General features: G+C 40.0%; 1 protein-coding gene and 7 non-coding genes across 8 annotated transcripts; all 8 read left to right on the forward strand.

The window, feature by feature from the left end:
• Positions 1-2,649: 2,649 nt before the first annotated feature.
• Positions 2,650-10,957, forward strand: LOC137491464 (uncharacterized). The gene is made up of 3 exons (XM_073948643.1): positions 2,650-2,800; positions 3,466-3,615; positions 8,422-10,957. Exons 2-3 carry the CDS (start codon positions 3,531-3,533, stop codon positions 9,594-9,596), a joined length of 1,260 nt encoding a protein of 419 aa, XP_073804744.1. The 5' UTR covers positions 2,650-2,800; positions 3,466-3,530; the 3' UTR covers positions 9,597-10,957.
• A 2,877-nt stretch (positions 10,958-13,834) lies between these two features.
• trnak-cuu (transfer RNA lysine (anticodon CUU)) lies at positions 13,835-13,907 on the forward strand. Its single transcript has one exon. It is a non-coding gene; the product is annotated as a tRNA-Lys (tRNA).
• A 108-nt stretch (positions 13,908-14,015) lies between these two features.
• On the forward strand, positions 14,016-14,089 carry trnan-guu (transfer RNA asparagine (anticodon GUU)). Its single transcript has one exon. It is a non-coding gene; the product is annotated as a tRNA-Asn (tRNA).
• A 595-nt stretch (positions 14,090-14,684) lies between these two features.
• Positions 14,685-14,757, forward strand: trnak-cuu (transfer RNA lysine (anticodon CUU)). The gene has a single exon. It is a non-coding gene; the product is annotated as a tRNA-Lys (tRNA).
• Positions 14,758-16,379: 1,622 nt separating this feature from the next.
• On the forward strand, positions 16,380-16,452 carry trnak-cuu (transfer RNA lysine (anticodon CUU)). The gene has a single exon. It is a non-coding gene; the product is annotated as a tRNA-Lys (tRNA).
• A 108-nt stretch (positions 16,453-16,560) lies between these two features.
• trnan-guu (transfer RNA asparagine (anticodon GUU)) lies at positions 16,561-16,634 on the forward strand. Its single transcript has one exon. It is a non-coding gene; the product is annotated as a tRNA-Asn (tRNA).
• A 593-nt stretch (positions 16,635-17,227) lies between these two features.
• Positions 17,228-17,300, forward strand: trnak-cuu (transfer RNA lysine (anticodon CUU)). Its single transcript has one exon. It is a non-coding gene; the product is annotated as a tRNA-Lys (tRNA).
• Positions 17,301-20,193: 2,893 nt separating this feature from the next.
• On the forward strand, positions 20,194-20,266 carry trnak-cuu (transfer RNA lysine (anticodon CUU)). The gene has a single exon. It is a non-coding gene; the product is annotated as a tRNA-Lys (tRNA).
• The last annotated feature ends 1,765 nt before the right edge of the window (positions 20,267-22,031 follow it).

Genomic DNA, 22,031 nt, shown 5'->3' on the forward strand with positions numbered 1-22,031 from the left:
GAGTTGGCAGAAACTACAAGCATTTCCGTTTTTGTGAGGTTCAGCTGAAGATGATGATCTTTCATCCAGTGTGAAATATCCAACAGGCAGGCTGAGATGCGAGCTGGAACCGAGGGATCATCAGGATGAAAAGAGAGGTATAGTTGGGTATCATCAGCATAGCAGTGGTAGGAGAATCCATGTCTCTGGATGACTGGTCCTAGAGATGATGTGTAGATGGAGAAGAGAAGTGGCCCAAGAACAGAGCCTTGAGGTACCCCAGTGTTTAGATGCTGTAGGTTGGACACCTCTCCCCTCCAAGACACCCTGAATGACCTGTCAGTGAGGTAAGATCTGAACCATTGTATAACAGTGCCCGCAACGCCCAGTGACTCGAGCATAGATAGCAGGATCTGGTGGTTGACAGTGTCAAAAGCAGCTGACAAGTCCAGCGGATGCCCTTCCAGCTGCAACCCATTACTGGAAAATATACACACTCATTCACACACACACACACCGCATGCATACCATGTTTATGGACATTGGGGAAACCAGAGTACCTGGAGGAAATCTCACACAAACACGGGGAGACCATGCAAACTCCACACAAAAATGCCAACTGACCCAGCTGAGGCTCAAACCAGCGACCTTCTTGCTGTCAAGCGATCGTGCTACCCACTGCACCACTGTGATGCCCCACGTGTGTAATTATATAAAGTATTAAACTGGTATTGGTGAAGAACTATGCTTACTAAAAGGCTCCATTCAGATGTAATAATTGTAATGATTTGGGTAATCAAGCATGTATTGTTAAAGACACCTATGATTATTTGACAGTGGTTCTCAAACGTTTTTCATCAAGTACCACCTCAGAAAAAAATGGTCTCTCCAAGTACCACCAAAATGAGCAGTATTGAAATACAGTAGCGTAGTAGGCCTAGTAAAGCAGCTACAACTCTGCACAGTTAAAAACGTGGCAGATTACCTCAGAAATATAGGCTATATGTCATATATGGCATGTTATATACATAATTTTTGATAAATTTTGAAATGTGTGTAGCATGTACATGACATATTTCATTCCTCTGCGTACCACTAGAAGGAAGCCTGCGTACCACTAAATCACAGTTAGAGATCCACTGTCCTAAGAGATGAAAGGCAGGTCTTGTTCATGTAATATGCTTTAGGCTATCAAGTTGGTATTGGCATTAACAGCTATACCCGTTAACAGGTTTCTTATATGTAAAACGACCCTATTCAATTAAAGATCAGGCAGCTATTACTAAAGATGACCGCACACAATAATGAGCCATTTATTTAAATGAATATGTAACACAGATATTTAAATGTCATTGTTGCAAACAAGTTACAGGAGTAAGTGCAGTTGTTGTTTTATGTGATGTTCACTACTGTTATTACACCATAGTGAAAAAGAAATCTGAGAAATGCTGTAGTTGGTGTAGGTGGAGCAGGTTAATCACATTAAAAGTTCTGCATTGTGTAGTTATGAAAGTGAACTCTTGTCATTGAATTATTCTGTATAAACTGCCTGTACAATAAATTAACTTGTGATATAATTATTTTGTGATTATAAATATTTAGATGCATGAAATATTTTTTAAAAATGGACAGTATGTGATAGCTTTACTGTGTTAAAAGCAAAAGCTTTTGTCACAGGGTATCTTATATATGCTTTTGTGAATGTCTATGCATATTTGTATGCACAAACACAAATGATAAATTGAGGGAAAAACATCTTAGTTACCTATCAGGTGAATAAGAGGCTTTCGAGAAAGCTGAGCTGCTCACACATGTTCTGTTCAACTAAAAGACGAAGGAAAGAAAACAAAATTGGCAAAGAAACAAGTTACATTTTGATTGTTAAAATCTATAGACACTTTTGGAAAGAAATAATTGACCTATTAAGAGTGTGTTGACTGTCTTACAGAAGCCAGTAATAAGCTGCATGTGCTTTAGGAGAAATAAAGGACTCTAAACTCACATAAAGAACAAGTTCAGTGATAAATAAATGGTTAGCTCATGTCAATATATTGACTGAACCTAACACAAATAAAACCTCACTGTGAAGTTTAGAAATTGTTTCTTTCAACGAATGATAAAATATTACAGTATAATAGTATAAGACTTACATAACTATTATATAAGTGAATGTAGTTGTGTGTATTGAGACATGAGTGTGGCTTGTGCTCATTTGCATCTTTACACAAAACTCTGAGAAGCTTCTAAAAAAACAACACACAACTCTTGCATTACCTTTTAACCAGGCTTGGGAAAAATGAATTGAAATGTCTTTCAAATCAAAGTACCTCAACATAAATGTATCAACATTAACTACAAAATGCAGCAGCCAAAATAAAAACGCTTCAATCAATAATCCTTTAAAACAACAGCAACAAAACAAATGACGATGGCTAAAGTCAACTCATTTTCCCAATACATCATTATTTCTCTGTAAAACTATGATTTGTAAAGCTGCTGAACTTCCCATCCCCCACTGTATGTGGCTTGAGTCTTTACTGCTCCCCACTGCTCATTTGCATCTTTATACCAGCATTAATGGAGGCCAATTGAGTCTTATCCAATCACATTCTAGATCCAGTAGCTCAGCAGGGTTGTGTCTATATATTCTGGGTTCCTAAGAAAATCTTCATTGGCTTATTTTGCTTGATAAAGAGAACAACTTTGTAGGACAAACTACGATTGTAGATTCCTACATTGGGATTATTACCAACAACAACAGAGAAAGAAAAACCCACTGAGGCCATTTTTTCATCCCACTTATTTATTGAAGACTGGAAAGGTAAGTTGCACATTCTGAATTTACACTCAAATAATATCTGAATGCTAACATTATAAAATGTAAAATCTAAACATGTGTGGATGCATTGTTCAACGTTATATTAAGTTCTTCAGTCATTTTTAAAAGCTTCTTTATTGTTTGTTTGTTTATTTGGTTATAAATATAGTATTTATCCTGACAACTGGACCCTTTATACAACAAAGTACTATTTTACTCACAGTAAGATCTATTGTTTGAATAAGATAGGATAAACTTTATTTGTCCATAAGAGAAAATTCTTGTCTTGTGCAAAAGAGTGCTACAACGTTGCTGTAAGCAGACAATAAAATAAATAAAACAAACAAAATAATTAAAAAAATTTTAAAGTTTGAATAAAGCAACAGTAAAGAGTGTAATAAGTGTTTTAATGAAGGTTTATTTATTAAATAGCATAATGTCATTCTATTCAAAGTAAACATCACTATATATAAGAAATGGAGTACTGGTCTTAATCAGCTCTTTTGTGGCTATTGTTTTTTGCTCAGACTTACCTGATTTCTTTTTGTTAATCACTCTTATATAAAGAAACTGTTAAAGCAAGTGTTGAAGAGAAGTTATTTTGTTTTTGTTCATTGTTTTATTCATTTTAAACAGAACATTTTTATTGTTTTGTTCATTTTAAACAGGATAAAGTGTCCAAACACAGAGAAAAACTCCTGCTGAAGCGACTGTTCTCCACACTGTTATAAAGATGGCGTTTATTAAAGAGGAGAGTGAAGATCTGAAGATTGAAGAAACATTTACAGTCAAACAGGAAGATCTGCAGGAACAAACAGGTTAATTTTCATTCTCAAAATCCATCTTGCAGCCCTGAGTGTGCTGCCTAGTTCTTCTAAATGCACATAAGCACTCATTGAAAGACTGGAATGAGTTTCTTTTGTCACTTGTTTTCATGTCTTTTGTCATTATTTTATGTATTATTAGTCTCCCATTTTCTATACCTAAGTTTATTGCTTTTCTTGTTCTCCTACTGTCTGTAAAGTGTCCTTGAGCACTGGTGCTATATGAAGTAAATAAAAACAATAAATTAAAAAAGTTTAACTGAGCTGACGATATTTGACCTACAGTATTCTCATAGAAGATATCTGCTATTACAGTGATGGTGTTGGCTTAGTACTTTCCATTTGCATATGTCAAGTTGATCACAATTCCCTTTTTTCATCAACTTCTTTATGGGTTTAAACTTGTTTTTAGTCGTTGTTACTAGTTCTCACAGATATGATCTATTTAATACCCGCAGGGTCTTAAAATGTCTTAAATTCGAAAACCTAAAATTAAACACCACACAAATTTGCATGTATTTGATCATTAAAGCGCTCACATTAAAAGTCTTAAATTTACTGAAATACTGTGTTGTAGGTCTTAAATCTTCTTAAACAAGTCTTCATTTTCCTTTGTTCATGTTTTGTTAACCAATCTGGCCAAAACCCATACAATCACCAATAATCCATCTAAATAAATCTTTAAACTTTTCATTCAAAAAGATCATTTTAACTTTATTTATTATAATAGTTTAATTATTTTCGTACTTCATTTGTTTAAACGTGCTCCATGTATTTACTGCTGAGGACATAGACCTGGACAGATTGTTGTTCATAGATTTAGATTATTTTAGTTTTTTTAACTTTTGTTCATTTGTTTTTTATTTTAAAGAAAGTTTATTTTGGAAAAAAGTGTGTGGATCCTAATCGAGCTCTCTTGTTTTTACGCAATATTTAAGATTTTTTGCTAAGAAATATCTAAAATATTTTAACATTATTATTAATTTATTATTGTATCATTAAATGTATAAAATTTTTATATTTTTTGATAGGACAAATAAAAATCTTTTTCATCTGGGGCATTTGAAAAATTCCTTAATCTAAAATTTCATTCATAATGGTCTTAAAAAGGTCTTTAAAAGTCTTAAATTTAACTTGGTGAAACCTGCAGAAACCCTGATTTAAAGTATGTCAGAAAATGTGGATGCCCTTAATTTGAAATATGCTGAATGAAATGGACATTAAAATAATTAATTGTTATTATAAAACATTGTACAGTAATCTAAACTATATGTTGTTGTTGTGGGATGACGTGAGACAAAACAAACAAATTATAATGGCACAATAACGTTTAGCATTGCACTGACTACAACTGGCCAACAAACTAGTTTAAAATGACTTTTGCTGATTAAGAAATGGATTACAGCATGCTGATGATATGCAAACATCTGAGTGTAAATTTCGTCAGAATATTAACCATATTCTACATGTACCAGCAGGCGGCGCCATTGGAATCTTTTTGCTTGAGACTTTTTTTTTAAAGAATACATTTTTAGATCCTAAAAACAGTGTTGTTCTGCTGAGGCATGGGACAATAACCATTTTCAAAGTATAATGCAGTTTAAAAAAAGTCAAGGTTTTAAAACCACCAATTTTTTCTGCTGTAATTGTCATATGTAAGTTTTTTTATTTACATATTGTTTTAAGTTTTTCAGGACAACAGTATCTCCAGCAAAAAAGATATCCAAAGATGCTGATTTAAATTGTAAAGAAATCTGTGTTTTTGAAACAAATAAAGACAGCAGAAGTTAAGGATTCAATTGAATAATTTAGCCTGACATGTTTACTGCTCCAAATTATTAAAAAAGTTTCTCAAAAGAAAATGTTTTGTGTTCAAAAAGGAAAAAGTGTTTGTTTTTTACCCAGACATTTAAAAGAATATATTTTAGAGCAGTAATCAGTACTGTGAAAGTGTGATATTTTTATTCAAGGTTATCATATCGTCAGAATCTTATACTGGTCCATGCCTAATGCTGCTTGATGTTGCAAAGTCATATTTTCTTAATTTTTTTATTTTCTTTGTATGTATAGACATGAACACCCATGTTTGCAGAGCAAGTAGTGTGACCGTTTTCTGCCATTTATTATTCCTGGTCATTTGTCCAATAGGCAACTGAAGTTCTAAAACAATAGCATATGAGATCGGGTCCCTGTTCCAGAAAGAAGGTTAAGTGTAAACTCAGAGTATTTTAGCCCTGAAATGAGAAAAACTCTGGGTTTTTACTGTTGATATTTGGCGCCAATTATTCAGTAAGTGATGATTTTGTTCTCTTTGATTCATTAAATGGAAACACTGCTTTATTCGCACATCTTTTATGTGCGCAAAAATTTAATTCGCATTTTTTGAATAAACTATTGCCTACATTTCAGTTACACAAAGAACAAAGTCACGTAAAAGACTGGCTTGTCCTTTTTTAATGAATGATAAGCTTAAAGGGTACATAGTTTACCCCTTTTTTATGATTTAATTTTATTATTATGGTTCTTCTGAGTGTGCCAGTTTAGGTTCAGTTCAACACACAGTTCAGATGTTTTTATTATAATGTGTTCAAAAGTGTGATGTTGGGGGCGTTTACACAGTTTGCTGTTTTAGGGGCGTGTTGCTTCACAGTTTCCGCTTCCCGCCCAACATAACAAGGGGGCAGAGCCAAGAGCTTCCATGCTCTGTGTTTGCAACAGACAGGCTGACAGACCGAGAGAGAAGCTAAGCTAGGTTGAGCATTCAGTCGTACAAAATCATTTGTGTCTTTGTATAGTCTCGGTGTACAAGTGCCGAGCTTGTACACCGAGACAAATAACCACACACACTGAATTAACTTTGACTGAGGCACCGAATGCGGCGGACACGGCACACCAGATACTCAGTGATGCAGCAGAAACATGAAGTGTCCCGAATCGTCACGCCACGCATTCCAGAACTCCAAACACAGGCCTCCACCAGATTATTACTCGTTCTAAAAAGATTTTTTTAGTCCTGCTTACATTTTAAATGTCATATCAACCTCTACTACTTGATAGGGCTGTGCAATTAATCGAAAATCTGGTTGCGATTTCGATTTTGGCTTCTAATGATTATGAAAAACCATTAATCGAAATAAACGATTATTCCATCATATACCACCCCCTTTCCAGTTGTACACATTTGTTGCTCTGCAAAGCTCAGTTCCACGTGAAAATGACTAAAAGCATGTGCTGTAATGTAACTTTTGCAGCACGGGACGCGCATCATTCCTATTTTTAAAAGTGTGTAAGTGCACATGCTCTGTGTGTGCTGCGCTTAGCCTAGGACAGGCTCGGAGACAAGCAGAGAACACAAATCTAACGCCATCTTAATGTGAGCGCTTTAATGGTCAAATACATACAAATTTGTGTGGTGTTTAGTGATTATTCATATTAACCCTCATTTGTATAATAAACAAACAAGTTGAGAATCAAGACATGTGAAAGAGAAACCATATCAGAGCCGCACTATTCTTAAAGTGACAGTGCGCAATATTCCTGCTGCCAACTGTTTTTATCATTATTCAAACAACAAAAAGGAGAAAATCCCTCACTGCTCTTGAATGAAAGACTTTTGTAGCTCAAATGTTTTTCTGAAATTGAAAACTCTGAGTATTTAATCTCTCTGTAAATCAACTCAGAGTTCAAGTTTAAACTCTGAGTTGGTTGAACCTCCTTACTGAAACAGGTCCCAGGTCATCATGACGTGATTGACAATTGTCGCTGTTTGTCATTATACTCTGTTTATCCTGAGAGCTGATGCTGAGTATTCTTAGGGCTTTTCACACTTCAAATTGTTAACCCTGGGTCATTCTAACCCTGGATAAATTCTGGGTTATCAGTAGTCACCTTCCACACTGCTCATGCTATACCTGGGGTTAAACAATAATCCTGGATGTTCATTAACAGACATTTCACATTCGTAAACCCTGGGTTATCATTATTATTTTGTATATTTATATTTGTATATTGGACAAACCGCAAGTAACCTATTTAGATGGCATTTCTGCATCTTGTCAGGTATATACAATGTCACCAAGTAGGTCTTCAGCTAAGCCTCAGGACATGCACAAAGACAAGAAAACAAAAACAAAAGTACAAATAAATGGAAACAAGTAGCAAAGCGTGTCATCTTGCCGTCTCCTCATTACTCCAGTTTAAAGCAAACGTGGTATTAAGCATTTGCATAAGTTTTATACAATAATTCAAACTTGCAAATTTAAGCGTGAATTATGCATACTTGCTATGAACATGCAGAATTTATCTCAATCGATGAAACAACACGAGTAATCTAGAGCGAGTGCATTTGGTTATTTGCATTTTAAAGCCACAGGCACAAAAAGAGCTTGGTTTTCCGCTGACCCCCAAAATTAAATATTCTACAAGGTGTACGATCTGATTTTGAGCTGAAACCTCAGACACATTCTGGGAACACCAAAGACTTATTTTACATCATGTAAAAAATGGGTAATTGTAGAAACCTTTTAAAGGAATAGTTGATGTAGAAATGAAAATAGCCTCACATTTACTCTTCCTCGTGTGGATTTAAACCTTTATGAGTTTCTTAATCCTGTTGAACACAAAAGTAGATATTAAAAAAAAAAAACGCTACTGGCTTACTGTGTTCCACAATAAAGGAAAGTTTCAAACCACATGACGGAGAGTAAATGGTAAGTTCATTTTAATATTTGGGTGAAAACATTAATTTCTTGCTTGTCGCTTTGAGTCTTCATACTAAAGCTAACTTCTTTTTTTTTTTAGATCTGATGGTGCTGAAAGAAGAGACTCATCAACAGAATGAAATAGATGAGAAGCAGCAGTTTGAGAAACCCCAAGAAATAACGACTGATAAAAAACCCACACTGACTAAAAAGACTTCACACGGAAGACCTTGGAAATCCAAATTGGGGTGTAATTTCAGCTGTAAACAGTGTAGAAAGAGTTTCAGTCAGAAGTCAAACCTTGATGTTCACATGAGAGTTCACACTAGGGAGCAACCTTTCACCTGCGAACAGTGTGGAAAGAGTTTTGGTCAAAAACAAAGCTTTAAAGCTCACATGAGAATTCACACTAGAGAGAAGCCATACACATGCCAACAGTGTGAAAAAAGCTTTTATCATGCTGGACACTTTGCAGCACACATGAGAATTCACACTGGGGAGAAGCCTTTCAGCTGTAAACAGTGTGGAAAGAGTTTCAGTCAAAAGCCAAACCTTGATGTTCACATGAGAGTTCACACAGGGGAGAAACCTTACACCTGCGAACAGTGTGGAAAGAGTTTTAGTCAAAAACAAAGCTTTAAAACCCACATGAGAATTCACACTGGAGAGAGGCCGTACACATGCCAACAGTGTGGAAAAAGCTTCCGCCATGCAAGAAACTTGGATGTGCACATGAGAATTCACACTGGAGAGAAGCCTTTCAGCTGTAAACAGTGTAGAAAGAGTTTCAGTAAAAAGCTGAACCTGATTGCTCACATGAGAGTTCACACTAGGGAGAAACCTTACACCTGCGAACAGTGTGGAAAGAGTTTAGGTAAAAAACAAGACCTTTACATCCACATGAGGATTCACACTGGAGAGAAACCTTACACATGCACAGAGTGTGGTAAAAGTTTCCCACATAAAAACACACTCAATCACCACATGAGAACACACACCGGAGAGAAGCCGTTTACATGTGATCAGTGTGGAAAGAGCTTCACAACCAAATTTAGCCTCAAGAACCACATGAATGGTCACACTGGAACCATAGTGTTCACATGTGATCAGTGTGGAAAGAGTCTCACACGGAAAGACACCATTAAGCAACACATGAAGACTCACTCAAGAGAGGATCGATTTAGATGCAGTGAGTGTGGAAAGGGCTTTAAAAGTAAAAGAAGCCTCAACACTCACATGAAGCTTCACAATGGAGAGCAGAGTCCTCAACATTGAGGCCTTGTCCACACAAACACGGGTATATTCAAAACGGCAGCTTGTTCATGTAGTTTGTCTGTTCATTCAAGTGAAGATTATTTATAAACTACTTTCGAGAGGATCACATGCTTATGATTGTCAACGGCTGGTCCTGCTTTAGCTAAAACATGATTCACCAATCAGATGATTCCTGACTCACTATAGATAACCAGAACACAAAGCTGCGGTCACACTGGACTTTGAGATTGTGAAATTCTGCCATACGGCGCTGTGGAAAGGGGCGGGATCAAACAAGATTTTTAGAAATTAAAAAAGTGAGCAATTGCTCCATGGTTTAAATTTCTGTCCAGAGAGGTCATGTTTTGATCCTCGATTGGTCTCACGCAGTCAAGTGATGCGATTTCGCAGGTCAGAGTTCACCAAGCATGAACTTTGCACCTCAGCAACCGGTGAAACTTGACGCATGAACTTGTTTCTAGTCTGACGCATTCGTGTGCGTATGAATGGAAGTCTATGGGAGGAAAAGCCCAGTGTGACCGTAGCTTAACTCAGTTATCCTTGTCTTGAAGAATCCCTCTCCCACCCTTACTTCCCCCCCTTTCTAGATTGGGCAACACAGCAGCCAATGATTAGCCAGTGGTTAGCACAGTTGCCTCACAGTAAGAATATCGCAGGTTAAAGTCGCTGCTAACCAGTTGACTTTTTGTGCAGAGTTTGCTCATTCTCCCTGTGCTCGCGTGGATTTCCCCTGGTTTTCTCCCACAGTCCAAAAACACACAACCTAAGTAAACTGAACATTAAATTGGCACCATAGTCGAGCTCTTAGTAAGCCTTATATCTCCCTTTAGCCGATCTACCTGAGCTCACACTCCCCTCTCGTCCTGCTAACGGGAGGGAGCCCAGGGCTTGAGGATCTTATGAGCTTAGGTCTCTCCCGGGACAGCATGCCAAACAAGTGTGAACTCTTGAATGCATATCAAGTTAATGATAATGAAACCCTTTGAACACCTGAAAATTTAAACTCAACTGAAGAGGGGTGAAGATTTTGCCAGCTGTTTTGTAGTGTAGATCAGGGGTCACAGCCCAGTACGAGGTTGTGAGAGTTGCTATCGGGCTGCAAGAAGGCAAAATAACTCTATATGTTGATATATTGTATTGGCTTGTTTCATATGCAACAAGTATCTGCTTCTGGTAAGGTGTGAACCAAATAACCTACAGGAACTCAAGAGATGTGACCCAACCAAAGCAGTTGGGTAATCTCCAGGGGGGTTTCATCAGTGTCTCACAGACTGTACTTTGGTTTAAGTTACTTGAAGATGGACAAGGTAACATCAACTAACATTGTTAACATTGTCTTCAATAAAGTCTTCTCCCTTTAAGAACTTTGGTCAGCTTACTTATTTTATGCATTAGTCATCTATACATTGGCGAGCCACCCAAGAACGGTTAAGCCAAATACAGTAAAATCTGAAAATGTGCTTAAACTTATTATGAACCGATCACCATATTTCTGCAGGGTTCCACACAATTCTTTCATGTTGTCACAACACAAATTAAGTTAACTTAACACTTTTAAAAAATGTATGTCGACTGAACATTAAGTTGTCCCAATGAAATCTCAATAATTGTGTTATTTCAGCACATTTTAATTAAGTAGTTTGAACAAGTAAAAAAAATAATTTTCTGTATAATGGAGATTAGATTTTTTCGGCACATTTTTAAACATAATAGTTTTAATAACTAATCTCTAATAACTGATTTATTTTATGTTTGACATGATGAAATTAAATAAGACAAGTTATTGTATAAGGATGGTTTGTTCTGTAGACTATTGGGGAAAAAATAGCTTAAAGGGGCTAATGGTTTTGTCTTTAAAATGGTTTAAGTATAAAGTTTAGAATAAAAAACAGCTTTTATTCGAGCTGAAATAAAACAAATAATACTTTCTCCAGAAGAAAAGAGAAAGAGGAGACTTTTTTTAGCCTAATATGAGTTTATGAATCTTAAAGTCACACTTTAAAAGAAACTCCATACCACCAACTTTTTTAAAATAAGATTTGGGATTATACACTACATCTAATTTTTATGTTTTTATTAATTAATTTATTTTTATTAAATGTTCAAAAAATATGCAAACCAAGTAGGCATTACAAGCATAAACAAGGAAGAAGTAATACAATTACAATAATAGGCAGACACAAATATAGGAAAAAAATTGCGTATAGTAATGACACTTGTATTTACCGTAAAAAAGTAAATAAATACAAATTAAATTAATAATAAAACAAAAACAAATATATTAGAAAAGTTTATGCAATATATGTATACATACACACACACACACAGTACTGTGCGCTGGTCAGTTGGCATTTCTGTGTGGAGTTTGCATGTTCTCCCAGTGTTCACGTGGGTTTCCTCTGGGTGCTCTGGTTTTCCCCACAATCGAAAAAACATGCGGTACAGGTGAATTGGGTAAGCTAAATTGTCTACTATATGCAAGAAAAAGAGAAAGGGGGGGGGGGGGTTTAATAGGTTTAGATCTGGAGAAGGCTTTTGACAGGGTAGAGCATGATTTTTTATTTGCAGTTCTTAAGGAGTTTGGTTTTGGGGAAAATTTTAGAAAATGGATTCAAATTTTTTTATACAGATATTTTAACTTGTATTAAATGTATTTTTTTTAACAGAATGTCTTCAACCAACTAGGTCAATAAGGCAAGGATGTCCATTGACTGCTTTATTATACACACTGGAAGCTGAGCCACTGGGGATACAATTAAAGGGATACAAATAGAAAACAATGACAACAGAGAAGCTGTGTATCAATACGCTGATGATACTACATTGTTGGGGATTTTAGAGCGATATTGTAAAGCATCAGGAGCTAAGGTTAATGTTGGAAAAAGTTTATGCTTGAGGGTGGGAAGAGTAAAAGAAATAACACAACATATACCCTTTAAAGAAGAAAAGGAACATACAAAAATGTTGGGAATTTGGGTGGGGATGGATTCTAATAAAGCAGATATTTTAAATTGAGAGAGTTTTAAATGGAATTGAGAAAAGACTGAGATTTTGGAAAGCTAGAAACTTGACGTTAAAAGGAAAGTATTCATCTTAAATGCTTTAATGTTGTCAAAGGTCTGGTATGTGTTAAGTGTAACTGCGTTGCCTGAAGTATACTATGAAAAAATAAATGATGTAGTTTTAAAGTTTTTTTTGGGGAAATGGAAGAGCCAAGATTGCTTATTATACTTTGATTGGGGAGGTAAAAGAAGGAGGTCTGGGACTTTTGGATAGTTTTTTAAAAATGAAAACATTAACAATTAAGATTATTCAAAGGTTTTTGGAAGGGAAAATGGGTGTGATTTGGAAAAGTGTGTTGGGTTATTATTTGAAGAAATGTGGACATTTTAATATGGGATGTAATGTTTTATTGATGAAGATGAAGAAACGGATGATAGCAGGTCTGCCAAAATTTTATGTTGAGGTCTTAGAATCATGAGGGGGATTTTTAGAAAATGTGTTGATTATACCAAAAGCAAGGGCGCAGATTCTAGAACAACCACTTTTACTGAATTCAACAATTTTAAGTGAAGGAAATGTTTTATATTTTAAGGAATGGTGGGACGGAGGATTAAGACAAGTTAAAGATGTATTATATGAAGTAATAAAAGGATTTGTACCATTAAAAGTAATTGTGGAGGATGGGTATAAAAGAGTTGTTAAAGCAAAATTACAAAGACAATGTCATGAGTTGAAAAAAGCAATACCAAAAGACTGCATTGAAATAATTGAAAAAAAAAATAGTTGGGCGATGAAGATGAATTACCAGAGACCTATTTTAAGAAGAAAAATGGAGAGATCAATGAGCTTATGTACAGTTAAGAGTTTTTATGCTATTTTTAGATAAAAGGCTTTTGTAAGACCTATAGCACTCAACTAATTAACAAAGTTTTAATTATTTATTGAGACATATTCGCATATTAATATAAATGAGTAAATAAATAAAATGAATAGTATAAATGAATAAAATGGGTATTAAACAAGATATAATGACCCAAAGGTTGGTGATTCGAGCCCACCCACTGACGAATTACGCACTTTGCTGCCTTGCAACTGCTAGCACGTGCACTGGACATAGATCCTGGGCCACATTCTGTCCAGCGTTACAAGATGAAATCAGGATTTAGCAGAAGATTGTCACGGGTAGGAAGGTATTACTGTAAAGGGTTTCTGGTTCCTAAAACAGCTTCTCATCAGCCCGGCTAGCTCAGTCGGTAGAGCATGAGACTCTTAATCTCAGGGTCGTGGGTTCGAGCCCCACGTTGGGCGTTCCTGTTACTTTTCTCTCTCTCTCCCAGCAAACTTACATAAGGTTTCATGTAGCAGACTTTGAGACAAAGTTACGCGTTTCTACCACTGTAGGTGACTTTTCACTAAGTCTCTGTGGCGCAATCGGTTAGCGCATTCAGCTGTTAACTGAAAGGTTGGTGGTTCAAGCCCACCCAGGGACAAATTAGGCATTTTGCTGCCTTGCAACTGCTAACACGTGCACTGGACATAGATCCTGGGCCACATTCTGGTTAGCGTTACAAGATGAAATCAGGATTTAGCAGAATATTGTCACGGGTAGGGAAGGTATTACTGTTAACAGTGTCTATTTCTAAAGGTGACTCCTTATTCGCCTGGCTAGCTCAGTCGGTAGAGCACGAGACTCTTAATGTCAGGGTCGTGGGTTCGAGCCCCTCGTTGGGCGTTTCTGTTACTTTTCTCTCTCTCTCTTAGCAAACTTACATTAGGGTTCATATAGCAGACCTTTTGAGACAAAGTTCTGACTTTCTACCACTGTAGGTGACTTTTCACTAAGTCTCTGTGGTGCAATCGGTTAGCGCGTTTGGCTGTTAACTGAAAGGTTGGTGGTTGAAGCCCACCCAGGGACGAATTAGGCATTTTGCTGCCTTGCAACTGCTAACACGTGCACTGGGCATATATCCTGGGCCACATTCTGTCCAGCGTTACAAGATGAAATCAGGATTTAGCAGAAGATTGTCACGGGTAGGGAAGGTATTACTGTAAAGGGTTTCTGGTTCCTAAAAGACCTTCTCATCAGCCCGGCTAGCTCAGTCGGTAGAGCATGAGACTCTTAATCTCAGGGCCGTGGGTTCGAGCCCCATGTTGGGCGTTTCTGTTACATTTCTCTCTCTCTCCCAGCAAACTTACATTAGGGTTCATGTAGCAGACTTTGAGACAAAGTTCCGCGTTTCTACCAATGTAGGTGACCTTTCAGTAAGTCTCTGTGGCGCAATCAGTTAGCGCGTTCGTCTGTAAACTAAAAGGTTGGTGGATCTAGCCCACCCAGGAACGAGTTAGGCATTTTGCTGCCTTGCAACTGCTAACACGTGCACTGGACATAGATCCTGGGCCACATTCTGTCCAGCGTTACAAGATGAAATCAGGATTTAGCAGAATATTGTCACGGGTAGGAAAGGTATTACTGTTAACAGTGTCTAGTTCTAGTGGTGACTGCTCATTCGCCTGGCTAGCTCAGTCGGTAGAGCATGAAACACTTAATGTCAGGGTCGTGGGTTCGAGCCCCACGTTGGGCGTTTCTGTTACTTTTCTCTCTCTCTCTCAGCAAACTTACATTAGGCTTCATATAGCAGACCTTTTGAGACAAAGTTCTGACTTTCTACCACTGTAGGTGACCTTTCACTAAGTCTCTGTGGTGCAGTCGGTTAGCGCGTTTGGCTGTTAACTGAAAGGTTGGTGGTTGAAGCCCACCCAGGGACGAATTGGGCATTTTGCTGCCTTGCAACTGCTAAACCGTGCACTGGGCATATATCCTGGGCCACATTCTGTCCAGCGTTACAAGATGAAATCAGTATTTAGCAGAACATTGTCACGGGTAGGGAAGGTATTACTGTAAACGGTTTCTAGCTCCTAAAAGAGCTTTTCATCAGCCCCGCTAGCTCAGTCGATAAAGCAAGAGACTCTTAATCTCAGCGTCGTGGGTTAGAGCCCCACATTGGGCGTTTCTGTTACCTCTCTTTCTCTCAGCAAACTATCATTAGGGTTCATATAGCAGACCTTTTGAGACAAAGTTCAGCATTTCTACCACTGTAGGTGACCTTTCACTAAAACTCTGTGGTGCAATCGGTTAGCGCGTTAGGCTGTTAGCTGAAAGGTTGGTGGTTCAAGCCCACCCAGGGACTGATCAAGCGTTTTACTGCCTTGTAACTGCTAACACGTGCACTGGACATAGATCCTGGGCCACATTCTGCCCAGCGTTACAAGACGAAATCAGGATTTAGCAGAACATTGTCACGGGTAGGGAAGGTATTACTGTAAACAGTGTTTAGCTCTTAAAAGTTCATCTCATCAGCCCGGCTACCTCAGTCGGTAGAGCATGAGACTCTTAATGTCAGGGTCGTGGGTTCGAGCCCCACGTTGGGCGTTCCTGTTATTTTTCTCTCTCTCTCCCAGCAAACTTACATTAGGGTTCATGTAGCAGACTTTGAGACAAAGTTACGCGTTTCTACCACTGTAGGTGACTTTTCACTAAGTCTCTGTGGCGCAATCTGTTAGCGCGTTCGGCTGTTAACTGCAAGGTTGGTGGTTCAAGCCCACCCAGGGACGAGTTAGGCATTTTGCTGCCTTGCAACTGCTAACACGTGCACTGGACATAGATCCTGGGCCACATTCTGTCCAGCGTTACAAGATGAAATCAGGATTTAGCAGAAGATTGTCACGGGTAGGAAGGTATTACTGTAAACGGTTTCTGGTTCCTAAAAGAGCTTCTCATCAGCCCGGCTAGCTCAGTCGGTAGAGCATGAGACTCTTAATCTCAGGGTCGTGGGTTCGAGCCCCACGTTGGGCGTTCCTGTTACTTTTCTCTCTCTCTCCCAGCAAACTTACATAAGGTTTCATGTAGCAGACTTTGAGACAAAGTTACGCGTTTCTACCACTGTAGGTGACTTTTCACTAAGTTTCTGTGGCGCAATCGGTTAGCGCGTTCGGCTGTTAACTGAAAGGTTGGTGGTTCAAGCCCACCCAGGGACGAATTAGGCATTTTGCTGCCTTGCAACTGCTAACACGTGCACTGGACATAGATCCTGGGCCACATTCTGTCCAGCGTTACAAGATGAAATCAGGATTTAGCAGAAGATTGTCACGGGTAGGAAGGTATTACTGTAAAGGGTTTCTGGTTCCTAAGAGAGCTTCTCATCAGCCCGGCTAGCGCGGTCGGTAGAGCATGAGACTCTTGATCTCAGGGTCGTGGGTTCGAGCCCCACGTTGGGCGTTCCTGTTACTTTTCTCTCTCTCTCTCCCAGCAAACTTACATAAGGTTTCATGTAGCAGACTTTGAGACAAAGTTACGCGTTTCTACCACTGTAGGTGACTTTTCTCTAAGTCTCTGTGGCGCAATCGGTTAGCGCGTTCGGCTGTTAACTGAAAGGTTGGTGGTTGAAGCCCACCCAGGGACGAATTAGGCATTTTGCTGCCTTGCAACTGCTAACACGTGCACTGGACATAGATCCTGGGCCACATTCTGTCCAGCGTTACAAGATGAAATCAGGATTTAGCAGAAGATTGTCACGGGTAGGAAGGTATTACTGTAAACGGTTTCTGGTTCCTAAAAGAGCTTCTCATCAGCCCGGCTAGCTCAGTCGGTAGAGCATGAGACTCTTAATCTCAGGGTCGTGGGTTCGAGCCCCACGTTAGGCGTTCCTGTTACTTTTCTCTCTCTCTCCCAGCAAACTTACATAAGGTTTCATGTAGCAGACTTTGAGACAAAGTTTCGCGTTTCTACCACTGTAGGTGACTTTTCACTAAGTCTCTGTGACGCAATCGGTTAGCGCGTTCGGCTGTTAACTGAAAGGGTGGTGGTTCAAGCCCACCCAAGGACGAATTAGGCATTTTGCTGCCTTGCAACTGCTAACACGTGCACTGGACATAGATCCTGGGCCACATTCTGTCCAGCGTTACAAGATGAAATCAGGATTTAGCAGAAGATTGTCACGGGTAGGAAGGTATTACTGTTAACAGTGTCTAGTTCTAGTGGTGACTGCTCATTCGCCTGGCTAGCTCAGTCGGTAGAGCATGAAACACTTAATGTCAGGGTCGTGGGTTCGAGCCCGACGTTGGGCGTTTCTGTTACTTTTCTCTCTCTCTCTCAGCAAACTTACATTAGGCTTCATATAGCAGACCTTTTGAGACAAAGTTCTGACTTTCTACCACTGTAGGTGACCTTTCACTAAGTCTCTGTGGTGCAGTCGGTTAGCGCGTTTGGCTGTTAACTGAAAGGTTGGTGGTTGAAGCCCACCCAGGGACGAATTAGGCATTTTGCTGCCTTGCAACTGCTAAACCGTGCACTGGGCATATATCCTGGGCCACATTCTGTCCAGCGTTACAAGATGAAATCAGGATTTAGCAGAACATTGTCACGGGTAGGGAAGGTATTACTGTAAACGGTTTCTAGCTCCTAAAAGAGCTTTTCATCAGCCCCGCTAGCTCAGTCGATAAAGCATGAGACTCTTAATCTCAGCGTCGTGGGTTAGAGCCCCACATTGGGCGTTTCTGTTACCTCTCTTTCTCTCAGCAAACTATCATTAGGGTTCATATAGCAGACCTTTTGAGACAAAGTTCAGCGTTTCTACCACTGTAGGTGACCTTTCATTGAGACTCTGTGGTGCAATCGGTTAGCGCGTTAGGCTGTTAACTGAAAGGTTGGTGGTTCAAGCCCACCCAGGGACGGATCAAGCGTTTTGCTGCCTTGTAACTGCTAACACGTGCACTGGACATAGATCCTGGGCCACATTCTGCCCAGCGTTACAAGACGAAATCAGGATTTAGCAGAACATTGTCACGGGTAGGGAAGGTATTACTGTAAACAGTGTTTAGCTCTTAAAAGTTCATCTCATCAGCCCGGCTACCTCAGTCGGTAGAGCATGAGACTCTTAATCTCAGGGTCGTGGGTTCGAGCCCCTCGTTGGGCGTTCCTGTTATTTTTCTCTCTCTCTCCCAGCAAACTTACATTAGGGTTCATGTAGCAGACTTTGAGACAAAGTTCCGCGTTTCTACCACTGTAGGTGACCTTTCACTAAGTCTCTGTGGCTCAATCGGTTAGCGCGTTCGGCTGTTAACTGAAAGGTTGGTGGATCTAGCCCACCCAGGAACGAGTTAGGCATTTTGCTGCCTTGCAACTGCTAACACGTGCACTGGACATAGATCCTGGGCCACATTCTGTCCAGCGTTACAAGATGAAATCAGGATTTAGCAGAATATTGTCACGGGTAGGAAAGGTATTACTGTTAACAGTGTCTAGTTCTAGTGGTGACTGCTCATTCGCCTGGCTAGCTCAGTCGGTAGAGCATGAAACACTTAATGTCAGGGTCGTGGGTTCGAACCCCACGTTGGGCGTTTCTGTTACTTTTCTCTCTCTCTCTCAGCAAACTTACATTAGGCTTCATATAGCAGACCTTTTGAGACAAAGTTCTGACTTTCTACCACTGTAGGTGACCTTTCACTAAGTCTCTGTGGTGCAGTCGGTTAGCGCGTTTGGCTGTTAACTGAAAGGTTGGTGGTTGAAGCCCACCCAGGGACGAATTGGGCATTTTGCTGCCTTGCAACTGCTAAACCGTGCACTGGGCATATATCCTGGGCCACATTCTGTCCAGCGTTACAAGATGAAATCAGTATTTAGCAGAACATTGTCACGGGTAGGGAAGGTATTACTGTAAACGGTTTCTAGCTCCTAAAAGAGCTTTTCATCAGCCCCGCTAGCTCAGTCGATAAAGCATGAGACTCTTAATCTCAGCGTCGTGGGTTAGAGCCCCACATTGGGCGTTCCTGTTACCTCTCTTTCTCTCAGCAAACTATCATTAGGGTTCATATAGCAGACCTTTTGAGACAAAGTTCAGCGTTTCTACCACTGTAGGTGACCTTTCACTAAAACTCTGTGGTGCAATCGGTTAGCGCGTTAGGCTGTTAACTGAAAGGTTGGTGGTTCAAGCCCACCCAGTGACGGACCAAGCGTTTTGCTGCCTTGTAACTGCTAACACGTGCACTGGACATAGATCCTGGGCCACATTCTGCCCAGCGTTACAAGACGAAATCAGGATTTAGCAGAACATTGTCACGGGTAGGGAAGGTATTACTGTAAACAGTGTTTAGCTCTTAAAAGTTCATCTCATCAGCCCGGCTACCTCAGTCGGTAGAGCATGAGACTCTTAATGTCAGGGTCGTGGGTTCGAGCCCCACGTTGGGCGTTCCTGTTATTTTTCTCTCTCTCTCCCAGCAAACTTACATTAGGGTTCATGTAGCAGACTTTGAGACAAAGTTCCGCGTTTCTACCACTGTAGGTGACCTTTCACTAAGTCTCTGTGGCTCAATCGGTTAGCGCGTTCGGCTGTTAACTGAAAGGTTGGTGGTTCAAGATCACCCAGGGACGAGTTAGGCATTTTGCTGCCTTGCAACTGCTAACATGTGCACTGGACATAGATCCTGGGCCTCATTCTGTTCAGCGTTACAAGATGAAATCAGGATTTAGCAGAAGATTGTCACGGGTAGAAAGGTATTACTGTAAACGGTTTCTGGTTCCTAAAAGAGCTTCTCATCAGCCCGGCTAGCTCAGTCGGTAGAGCATGAGACTCTTAATCTCAGGGTCGTGGGTTCGAGCCCCACGTTGGGCGTTCCTGTTACTTTTCTCTCTCTCTCCCAGCAAACTTACATAAGGTTACATGTAGCAGACTTTGAGACAAAGTTACGTGTTTCTACAACTGTAGTTGACTTTTCACTAAGTCTCTGTGGTGCAATCGGTTTGCGCGTTCGGCTGTTAACTGAAAGGTTGGTGGTTCAAGCCCACCCAGGGACGAATTAGGCATTTTGCTGCCTTGCAACTGCTAACATGGCACTGGACATAGATCCTGGGCCACATTCTGTCCAGCGTTACAAGATGAAATCAGGATTTAGCAGAATATTGTCACGGGTAGGGAAGGTATTACTGTTAACAGTGTCTATTTCTAGTGGTGACTCCTTATTCGCCTGGCTAGCTCAGTCGGTAGAGCTCGAGACTCTTAATGTCAGGGTCGTGGGTTCGAGCCCCTCGTTGGGCGTTTCTGTTACTTTTCTCTCTCTCTTAGCAAACTTACATTAGGGTTCATATAGCAGACCTTTTGAGACAAAGTTCTGACTTTCTACCACTGTAGGTGACTTTTCACTAAGTCTCTGTGGTGCAATCGGTTAGCGCGTTTGGCTGTTAACTGAAAGGTTGGTGGTTGAAGCCCACCCAGGGACGAATTAGGCATTTTGCTGCCTTGCAACTGCTAAACCGTGCACTGGGCATATATCCTGGGCCACATTCTGTCCAGCGTTACAAGATGAAATCAGGATTTAGCAGAACATTGTCACGGGTAGGGAAGGTATTACTGTAAACGGTTTCTAGCTCCTAGAAGAGCTTTTCATCAGCCCCGCTAGCTCAGTCGATAAAGCTTGAGACTCTTAATCTCAGCGTCGTGGGTTAGAGCCCCACATTGGGCGTTTCTGTTACCTCTCTTTCTCTCAGCAAACTATCATTAGGGTTCATATAGCAGACCTTTTGAGACAAAGTTCAGCGTTTCTACCCCTGTAGGTGACCTTTCACTAAGTCTCTGTGGTGCAATTGGTGAGCCCGTTCGGCTGTTAACTGAAAGTTTGGTGGTTCAAGCCCACCCAGGGACGAATTAGGCATTTTGCTGCCTTGCAACTGCTAACACGTGCACTGGACATAGATCCTGGGCCACATTCTGTCCAGCGTTACAAGATGAAATCAGGATTTAGCAGAAGATTGTCACGGGTAGGGAAAGTATTACTGTAAACTGTTTCTGGTTCCTAAAAGAGCTTCTCATCATCCCCGCTAGCTCAGTCGATAAAGCATGAGACTCTTAATCTCAGCACCGTGGGTTAGAACCCTACATTGGGCGTTTCTGTTACCTCTCTTTCTCTCAGCAAACTATCATTAGGGTTCATATAGCAGACCTTTTGAGACAAAGTTCCGCGTTTCTACCACTGTAGGTGACCTTTCACTAAGTCTCTGTGGCGCAATCGGTTAGCGTGTTAGGCTGTTAATTGAAAGGTTGGTGGTTCAAGCCCGCCCAGGGACTCATCAAGCCTTTTGCTGCCTTGTAACTGCTAACACGTGCACGACATAGATCCTGGGCCACATTCTGCCCAGCGTTACAAGACGAAATCAGGATTTAGCAGAACATTGTCACGGGTAGGGAAGGTATTACTGTAAACAGTGTTTAGCTCTTAAAAGTTCATCTCATCAGCCCGGCTACCTCAGTCGGTAGAGCATGAGACTCTTAATGTCAGGGTCGTGGGTTCGAGCCCCACGTTGAGCGTTCCTGTTATTTTTCTCTCTCTCTCCCAGCAAACTTACATTAGGGTTCATGTAGCAGACTTTGAGACAAAGTTTCG

This window comes from Danio rerio, chromosome 4, assembly GCF_049306965.1.
Source record: "Danio rerio strain Tuebingen ecotype United States chromosome 4, GRCz12tu, whole genome shotgun sequence".
Classification (NCBI taxonomy): Eukaryota; Metazoa; Chordata; class Actinopteri; order Cypriniformes; family Danionidae; genus Danio; species Danio rerio.

Excerpts from the sequence above, each read along its gene's own strand:
- LOC137491464 (XM_073948643.1), top strand. The coding sequence starts at position 3,531 with ATGGCGTTTATTAAAGAGGAGAGTGAAGATCTGAAGATTGAAGAAACA. Across the intron at positions 3,616-8,421 it reads AGATCTGCAGGAACAAACAG|ATCTGATGGTGCTGAAAGAA; the intron begins GTTAATTTTCAT and ends TTTTTTTTTTAG.